We start from the raw sequence: 10025 nt of genomic DNA on the forward strand, positions 1-10025 counted from the left end.
ATCAGGAAATAGGAGGGCTAGAGGTTAAGTCAGGATGGAGGATGAAGCAATTACCTCCATGCCCCCTCCACCCCTTGAGAAGGGACACACTGAGCACTTCAACCTTGTTCAACAACCCATAAGATTGACCCTGTTATTGTGGTAGAGATTATGCATTTTACAAATAGGGAAACTGAGACTCAGAGAGGTTTAAGTGACTTGCCCAAAGTCACGCAGCTAGGAAGTTTGTCTTGCTCCAAATCCCTATGCCCCATTTCTTCTCAGGAAGAATTTGCCGGGGAAGAATTGATTGAGCACCGAAGGATTGCTACGCAGGGGGTGAGGTGCTGGGGATACAGTGACAAACAAAACAGGACTGAGAATGACTCAGGAAATTGGGTGAGAGAGTAGAGGAGGAGGCTCAGTGGCAGAGGGGATGGGGGAGAGATCAGAGCTGAAGATGTCTGCATAACACCCTTCGCTACCCCCTCTTGCCCTTTGCCCTCCCAGTTCCTCCTACAGCCTGGTTCCCCTTTCCCTGCTGACTCTAGGAGGGAGGCCAGCCCAGATAAAGGCAGGTCTCCTCTGGCGGTAGCACAGTGCTCAACATGACTGCCCAAGCACAGGCCTCTGGGCTGCTGGTGCTGCTGCTGCTCACCTTGCCAACCACAGGTAAGTGGGTGAGGGCTCAGCTGGCCCCCAGGGGTGCCTGGGCCCACCACACCTCTAACCACGCCCTACCCCCTGGCCCCGTCATAGGCTCAGACCCTGTACTCTGCTTCACCCAGTATGAGGAATCCACCGGCAAGTGCAAGGACCTCCTGGGAGGAGGTGTCAGCGCTGAAGACTGCTGTCTCAATACTGCCTATGCCTTCCAGGAGCCAGGCAGTGGGCTCTGTCAGGCATGCAGGTTAGGGGGGACCTGGGGCAGGGGAGTGTGGGGAGGCAGAAAAGACTGTCGAAGAGGTGACCCAGGACGAGGCTCTTTCCTTCTCTGGGATTTCCAAGGGTCACTGTGAATCTCTGTTGGTGATCATAGCTCAGGGTTTCTCAACCTCTGCACTATTAACATTTTGGGTCAGAAAATTCTTAGGTTTGGGGGCTGTCCTGTGTATTGTAGGATAATGTAGGATGTTTAATAGCATCCCTGGCCTCTGCCCACTAGATGTCAGTAACCAGCCCCTCCCAGTAGTTGTGACAACCAAAAATGTCTCCAGACACTGCCGAATGCCCCTTAGGGGGTAAAATCCCCTCTGGTTGAGAACACTGCTGTAGCTCACATATATTGAGTGCTTTCTACCTCCTGGAAGCATTGCAGGGTGGGACAGGGCACAGCTTAGGGATTTCTGAAGGTACCTCTAGTCCCCTGATTGTGATGACAGGCCTTATTTTTTGAGTGCTTATTGCGTATGGACACAGTGTGGGGGTGGGAGGGTGGAGAATTCTGAAGACAGCTTCAGGCCTCTGACGTTGATGACACTTCACATTTGTTGAGCGCTTCCTGTGTACCAGATGCGTTGCAGAGGTGTGGGGGCAGCTTGAGGATTTCTGAGAGTAGCTCCAGCCTCCTAATCATGATGCCAGCTTACATTCATTGAGTCCTTACTGTATACCAGATATATTTTCTAAATGTTTGGTGTATATCCAGTTATTTTGTGGAGGTGGGGAGCTTGGGGATTTTTGAGGGTAGCCCTGGGCGCCTGGTCATGTCAACAGTTCATATCTGTTCACATCTGTTTAGCATTAAGAGCATACCCAGTGCTCTACAGTGTGTGGTTGGGGATAGACCTAGGGTATTTCTGAGGGGGTTCTGAGTTCCTAATCAGAATGATGGCTTCTATTTATTAAGTACTTACTGTTTGCCTGCCACCATGCAGTATGGTGGCCTGGTTGATTTCTGACAGCAGTTCTCGGCCCCTAGTCCTTAAGTTTGCTTACTGCGTGCCTAGCACTGTCCTTTGGGACTTCCAAGAGTGACTCTAGGTCCCTGATCATGAAGATAAATGACATTTATTAAGAACTTACTGTATGCCTTCCTCTTAGGCAATTCCCCAACATCCCTAAGAGGTTGGTGCTCTTATCAATCCATTCCATACACATTTATCCAGCACCCCACATGTGCCTACCCACACTCTACAGTCCCACATGCCATTCTTGCTGCCTTCACTGCACCGGCTTGCACCACGATGGGACATGTATGCTCTTCTCCACAGGTCCCCACTATGGTCACCATGGTCCGTGTGGGCCCCCTGCTCAGTGACCTGCTCTGAGGGTTCCCAGCTGCGGTACCGACGCTGTATAGGCTGGGGTGGGCAGTGCTCTGAGAAGGTGGAGCCTGGGACTCTCGAGTGGCAGCTGCAGGCCTGTGAGGACCTGCCATGCTGTCCTGGTGAGTAGGATTGGCAAGGTGGGTGAGCATTCCCCATTACCTGCCCCAGGGAACAATCAGTGCAGAATCCTGAGGGTGGGATGGTGCTTGATGTTTGTGAGGAACGGTAAGGAGGAGGACAGTGTGGAACAGAGTGAATGAGGGGGAGAGTGTTGGGAGGCGAGATCCAAGAAATGACGGAGGCCTGATCATGTAGGGCTACAGGGCCATGGTGAGGACTTTGGCCTTTACTCTGAAGTGACTAGGGCGGTGGGCAGAGGAGAGACATGATCTGATTTGGGTTGTGTCAGAATCTCACTTTTGTGAGGGGTCAGACTGTAGGTGGTGAAGGGGAAGCAAAGAGACCAGTGCGTCTAGATGAACAATGATGGTGGACCAGGTGTAGGGGCAGAGGATGTGGGGATGAGATTCACTATAGACCAGTTGTGGGGCACATGAGGAAGTGAGGAGCCCTGGATGACAACCCACCTCCATCTGCCCCTTTCTCTTCTTCCCCACAGAGATGGGTGGCTGGTCCAACTGGGTGCCCTGGGGACCCTGCTCTGCCACCTGCTCCAAAGGAACCCAGACCCGCCAGCGAGCATGTGACAACCCTGTCCCCAAGTGTGGGGGCCACTGTCCAGGAGAGGCACGTGAATCAAAGCCCTGTGACACCCAACAGGTTTGCCCCAGTGAGTAAGGGCAGCCACAGGGCACTGATGGCAGCCATCCTGGGTAGGCTAGTGGGGTTACAGCAGGAAACTGCTGGTGGGTGGGAGGACTTCAGCACACATGACCGCACTTGGCATCTCCCATCCCTGCCTGTCACAGTACATGGGGCCTGGGCCACCTGGGGCCCCTGGGAGCCCTGCTCGGGCACCTGCCATGGTGGACGCCATGCGCCTACGGAGAGACGAAGCCGCACCTGTTCTGCACCTGAGCCCTCCACAAAGCCTCCTGGGAAGCCCTGCCCAGGGCCAGCCTATGAGCAGCGGGGCTGCACTGGCCTGTCACCCTGTCCAGGTATGCAGGGATGAGGCCTTTGACACTCTGCCAATGATTCTCTTGATTCAGGGCATAGATACTCTGCCATTTCAAAGGATAGCAATCTCAGATGGTGTGACCATGGAGCTCTTCATTTGGGGGCACTCTGCCTTGAGAGTCCAGGGGCTGAGGGATGTGGTTTGAGGTACCCTTTCTCCTCACTCTCTTCTCCTCCCAACAGTGGCTGGAGGATGGGGGCCATGGAGCTCTGTCAGCCCCTGTTCTGTGACCTGCGGCTTGGGCCAGACCCTGGAACGGCGGACATGCGATAAGCCCCTACCCCAGCACGGAGGTCCTTTCTGTGCTGGTGACTCCACCCGGACCCACATCTGCAGCGTGGCTGTGCCCTGCCCTGGTCAGCACCTCAGGACACACCATTTCCATGCCTAAGCCCCCCTTGCCCATCTCTGTTGCCTGGTTCCTGCTGCTGATTTCTTGTTCCTGCTTCTAATTCCTCCACTCCTGGCTCTGACACTTTAGTTCCACCTCTCATCCCCTATTCCCACATGTGATCACCTTCTTCCCACCCCCTAGCCCTTGTTCCTTCCTCTGAACTCCCTGGCTGGCTCCCTACTTTGGTCTGAGCCCCTGTTGCCCCTGTCTCTGCAGTGGATGGAGAGTGGGAGCCCTGGGGGGAGTGGACCACCTGCTCCCGCCGGAACATGAAGTTTATCAGCTGTGAGGAAATCCCAGGGCAGCAGACACGTTCGAGGGACTGCAAGGGCCGCAAATTCAATGGACAGCGGTGTGTCGGGAAGCAGCAGGATATCCGGCACTGCTACAATGTCCAACGCTGCCGCTGTGAGTGCCTCCACAGACTGTGCTGTGAGGGCGGGGCACCCCATGCAGGGACAAGGATTCACTGAATTGCTGTCATGCACCCCATGTCCCTGCAGCCTCTTTCACCACTGAAACCTCCAACTCTGACTCTGACCCTCTCCCCTCATTCCAGGGAAAGGCTCATGGTCAGAGTGGAGTACCTGGGGCCTCTGCATGCCTCCTTGTGGACCCAACCCCACCCGTGCCCGCCAGCGCCTCTGTACAGCTCCATTCCCCAACTTCTCGTGAGTGAGGGGGCAGAGTGTGCCTAGGAGGGGGTTGTGCTATGTCAACAGTCAGGATGGGGGAGTCAGCTGCCACCAACCAGGGCTTCCACCACTAGGTCTAAGGTTCCTGCCTCGGTGGGTGCCATCTCCCAGCTGCAGAAAGAGGGCAGAAACTAAAGAAAATGAGAAAGAAGATATTAGGGAAGAGTTAGTAGTCTTGTTAGGCAACAGTTGGCAGACACACAGAACCAGATCCCATGGATCCCCCAAGGGAACCCAGGTGGGTAGTATCCTGACAGATGGCATATGAGGGGCAGTTGGTGCATGGAAAAGGGACTGTCACCTCAACCTGGGTCCAGGAAGCTGATGGGGCCTCCTCCAGATGGGAGTCAGAAAAGGCATTCCCAGCATCAAGACTGTGTGAGTGTAGTCTTGGAAACAGGTGATCAGCCACCCAAAGTGTTTCCCTGTGACCAGAGTGGCCCAGGTGTTGGAGAGGGTCGAAACATTCATTCATCCCTTTTTATTTCTACATACATCAAGCTATTAGATTAAGTGGACTGTTTCCAGCTTGTGGAAGGCCTGCCATCTGGGAAGTGGTCACCTGACTATGGGGTTTAGTGTCCTGAAAATGAGTTAGAGGTGTTGGAGGCACGAAGGACTTGACTGAGTGAGTGAATGGAGGCATGACTGATTGAGAGAATCAGGGGGAAGTGAATGGAGGGCCTGCCAAGTGGGAGAAATAACCCAGGCAAAGACCTTTCTGGGTATGGGACAGAGTCTGGATAAAGTGGAGGAGAGGTAGAGATTAGGGTTGGGAGCAGGGCTTTGGGCCCAACAACAAGGCCTTGAATGTCAGGACAAGGTATTTGGTTTCTTTTTTTCCCAGGGGGGCAGTAGGGAGAGATATAACGGGTTTTGGAGGTAAGAGAGGGTATCTCATGTCAACAAGTAACATTTACCAGCATTTATCTAACACTTACTGTGTGCTAGGCACTGCTCTGAGCACTTTACCCAGCCTGGTGAGGTGGGTGGTATTATTGTTGTTATTCCCATTTTGCAGATGAGGGCAACTGAGGCACAGGGAGGATAAATTGCTTACTATCTCACAGCTAAAAAGTAGCCTTGGGCATACCACTCAATAAGAGTTTGTTGAATGCACGCTTGCCTTCCCTGAGTTTCTCTTATCCGTCCCCCCACCCCAATACCCCAGGCCCACTGTTTCCATGGTCGAAGGGCAGGGTGAGAAGAATGTGACCTTCTGGGGGAAGATGTGGCCACAGTGCGAGGAGCTGCAGGGGCAGAAGCTGGTGGTGGAGGAGAAGCGGCCATGTCTACACGCACCTGCCTGCAAAGACCCAAACAGGAAGCCCTGACGCCTCTCCCTTCAACTCTGACCCCCTGACTTCCCAGACCTCAATAAACCAGACTCTTCAAAGTTCTTTGAAGAAGGAAAAGCTTCCCATCCCCTTCCCCAGGAGTGGGGCAATAGCATCTTCTAGGGCTAAGTCGCGGCGGCCTGTTGTGGAAAACAGTACTTTCCGCTGTGGCTGCAGTTTAGTGGGAGTGAAGGCGAGTGTGCAGCCTGGATCGCCCACCGCTGCTGCCAGTACCCCAATGTCTGCCACCCCTGTGCCCCGGGCCGCCCAGCACGTCCCTCTGCAGAGCTCCGCGTTACGCGTTTTCTGATTGGCTGCTCGCCCTGGCAGGCACTTTCTGATTGTCCAGCGTGCTTATCAGTTGCCATCTCCCCGCCTCCTGAAGCAATCTCTAGGTTACCACCCACCGAGGTCTGAATAGGCTGCTTCTGCGCAAATCTGGAGTTAAACGGAGGCAGAAGTGTGGCCAGGGCTGGCGCCCGACTGCGCGAGCACCTGCACCCACCCACTCCCAACAGCCCAGCTCCAGTGCCACAATTAGCAGCAGCAAACAGCAATGTGAGGCGGGGAGGGGGGTGGCTGAGCTGGGGTGGGAGCAAAGAGAAACTGGAGTCAGCATCTGCCCGGAGGAGCCCCCGCAAACAAACCCAGACACATTCGTTTAGCATTTGTTCATTCATTCAACATTTATTAGCGTCTACTGTATACTAGAACTAGGTCTGGGCATCTGAGGTGGAGGAGGGCTGAGACAGATGCTTTTAGCATTTGGTCATTCATTCAACATTTATTAACGCCTACTGTACACTAAGGAACCCTGGTGGCGAAGTGATTAAGAGCTCAGCTGCTAACCAAAAGGTCAGCAGTTCCAATCCACCAGCCGCTCCTTGGAAACCCTATAGGGCAGTTCTTCTCTGTCCTATAGGGTCGCTATGAGTTGCAATCAACTCCACGGCAACGGTTTTTGTTTTTGTTTTTTTAAACGGGTTTACAAAAGCCAGGGCTGAATATCTTGAGGGTGGGGAGGTAAAGGAGAAACGTCTGAGCTATACCTGTCTCCACAGGTAGGGAACAGACTCAGAATTTATTAGCGTGTACCGTATAGTAGCAACAGTGCTGGATGTCATGAAAGATACGAAAGAAGAGGAGTCAGAGCAGTACCTGTCTCCACCATGAGGGAAAAAAAAACCCAGACACCAATGATTTTAGCATTTGCTCATTCATTTAGCATTCATTAGCACTTAACTGAATGTTGGGCCCCTGGTGATGAGACAAATCTTAAATATAATGATTACGGTAATAGCTAACACTTAGTACTCACTGTGTGCCTGGTGATATTTTAAGGCATTTCATATCATGAACTCATTTAATCCTCACAACAAACCTATGAAGGTCAGTATTATTATCCCCACTTTACAAAGGAGGAAACAGGCACAGAAAGGTAGTGGCTGGACATTTCTGAAGCACTATGAATTGTGGTGAGGTCTTGAATGTCAGGAGCAGAGTTTAGGACTTTGTGCTTTGAGGACGAAGTCAATGAAGACTGGGCCAAAATAAGGAGTTTTGATTGCTACTACAGGGCACAAGAGAGTTGTGTGTGTTTACAGAAAAGTGGAAGTTTGGCTGTGTGCATAATGAAGTGCACGTCTTTGTGGATGTGTGATATGCAGGCCTATGAGTCTGTGCAAGAATTAAAGATGTAGAGTGTATGTGGCGTAAGTATGAGGTTACAACTGTGCGTGCCATAACGTGTGAGTTACAGGTGTGTGTGTGTGCATGTGCATTAAGGTGTCTACATGTGTGTATGTGTGATGTGGGTATACAGGTGTGTGAATTCAGGGTGTCTTGAATGCATATGGTGTTTATGTGGGTTACAATGGTGTGTGGAGGCATAGCAGTGTTTTTTGTGTGAATGTCTTGCATGTGTGTATGAGTGTTGTGTGTTATGTTGTAATCATGTGTGATGTGAATACACGAGTGTGTGCAAATTAAGGATGTACTGAGTACATAGGATGTGGAAGATTGTGTCTATGGTTTATAATTGAGTTTGTGTGTGTTGTATAAACGTGTATTAGAGATGTATGTGTTTGTACTTTATGTGTAGGGGACAGCCTTTGAGTATGTGTGGTTTGTAACTTAAAGGTGTATGTGAGTAAGTATGTGTATTATGATGTGTGCACAAGTGTGCTAGGTAGAGGGCATGTATGAACTAAAACTATATTGAGTATATATGGTGAGGGACTTACAACTGTGTGGGGGTTAAAACAGTGTGAATTATGAGAGAATGTGTGAAAGTGTGAATGTGTCATCTGTATCATGAGGGTGTTCATTATGGCTGTGCAAGTGATCAGGGTTCTAGATAATGGCATAGATATGTATGTATGTGAGTTATAATCTTGGATATAGTACTGAATATGAACATATGTCAGAGGTGTGTGTTTCAGAGTTGTTGGTCACTGATGCACAGCAAAGAAATTATTCTTGAAGTCCCCTCTGTACACCCGTTCCTGCTGGAGAAGAGGAAGACAGTGCACTGTCATCTTACCTCTGCCTCAGGGAGTTAAGACATTCCTGGGGAGCATCTTCATTCCTCTACAAAACAATCTATGAAAAATTAACTTCTGAAGGTTGAGCCACTTGGAGAAAGGGGATGGCCCTGGGGCCATAAGTACTGGGAATGGGTCCCTTGGGAAGAGGCACAGTCTGGAGACAGATTCCTGAGGAGCCCAAAGTTGGGCCTAGAGGAGCCTGGAAGACCTGCAGAACCTGCAGCTGCTCCTGTCCCCAGAGAAGTCACCATGGCTCCAAAACAGCTTGTTTTCTTCAGTTACTGAGCAAAAAACTGGGGAGCACATATTTCAAAACATTGGAAAATGCCCAAATTCATGGGGAGTTCCCCATCTGGGGAATACTGGGATTTAGAATGCCAGAGAGGGCATCCTGGAGGGAGGGGGAAGGAATAGTCAAACCAAAGACCTGGAAGTGGGACTGGAGCTGGCTGGGATAGAGGAGGTATGTGGACGATGGTTTGGGAAGTGTTTGATATAGGGTCTGTGGTAGCCTAGGGGAAGAAGGATGGAATCTGAGGGTAGGGGGTTTCCTGGACACTGTGGCCAAAAGTAGCCCTTGAGAGAGGGAGGAAAAGGGCATTCCTGGGCACAGCACATGCAAAGGCACAGAGGCAACCCCTTCCCTCCTCTCCTTGGAGGTGGGTCAGATGATCATCCACTTTTTACAGATGAGGAAATCAAGTCTCAGAGGAGGCAAGTCACTTTCCCAAGGATATGGTGGAGGCCTGATTTGAACCCAGGCACTCTGCCTCCAGACACCCACATTATTACTGCCTTGTTTAAATGGGCCAATGATTTAATGAATGAAAAATGAACAAGTGAGTAAGTGGATGATTCACCTGAAAATCCTGCAGGCAAAAGAGACCCCAAATCTGCCTACTTCTCGCCGTGTCTTCTGCCACTTCATCTGGTCTACCACCATTGCTCACTATGGCCCACAAGGCCATACCTAATCTGGCCCCTGTTAACCTCTCTGACTTCATCTCCTATAATAATCACTTTTTTGCAGTCACGCTGGCACTGGCTGTTCCCTCTTCCTAGCATGTTTTTAAAAGAAAAAAAAATCTGTATGAATCACAAAGTGAATATGCTCTTTTGGAAATACATTTGAGCTCTCAGTTTCCCTCATCTGTAAAATGGAAATTATATTATTACCCACTCTGTAAGATTGTTGTGAGGGTTGAGTAAGACAATGCATGTAAACAGCTTAGTCTGGTGTTGGGTGCAATCATTTAATAAATGATTATTTTGAAACGAATATGTGCTTTCGTTGTAGTCAGGGTCTTGTGGGAGCTGACAGGATGGCTTCCACAACTCACCTCTGTTCCGACTATAAAGGTCGTTTGCTCATTCGGCAAATATTAATTGCCACCTACTGTGTGCATGCCCTAGGCTCGGTCAGCCTCTGTGGGAAGTTCTTGGGTGCAGGGGGAGACAGCCATGTGGATTGACGAAATTGGATGGTTAGCATGGTCTTTGGCTGTCTTCAAGGCAGAGGGATGGGGGCATATGGACCAAATGTGTGTGTGTGGTGGGGGCGGGGGGGGTGACAATCATCAGGACTAGAGCTGCAGAGAGTAGGTTTGTGTTACAGATCTAGCTGTGTCTGTGATTGTTATTCTGTGAGTGTGTGTTTTACCTG

General features: G+C 50.8%; 1 protein-coding gene across 1 annotated transcript; it reads left to right on the plus strand.

The window, feature by feature from the left end:
- Positions 1 to 515: 515 nt before the first annotated feature.
- Positions 516 to 5898, plus strand: CFP (complement factor properdin). Its single transcript, XM_004376954.2, has 9 exons — positions 516 to 651; positions 739 to 889; positions 2193 to 2368; positions 2869 to 3039; positions 3179 to 3370; positions 3573 to 3746; positions 4001 to 4192; positions 4344 to 4455; positions 5651 to 5898. The coding sequence occupies exons 1-9, from the start codon at positions 588 to 590 to the stop codon at positions 5811 to 5813; spliced, it is 1395 nt and encodes a 464-aa protein (XP_004377011.1). The 5' UTR covers positions 516 to 587; the 3' UTR covers positions 5814 to 5898.
- Positions 5899 to 10025: the final 4127 nt, after the last annotated feature.

Source organism: Trichechus manatus, unplaced genomic scaffold (genome assembly GCF_000243295.1).
Source record: "Trichechus manatus latirostris isolate Lorelei unplaced genomic scaffold, TriManLat1.0 scaffold00046, whole genome shotgun sequence".
Lineage (NCBI taxonomy): Eukaryota > Metazoa > Chordata > Mammalia > Sirenia > Trichechidae > Trichechus > Trichechus manatus.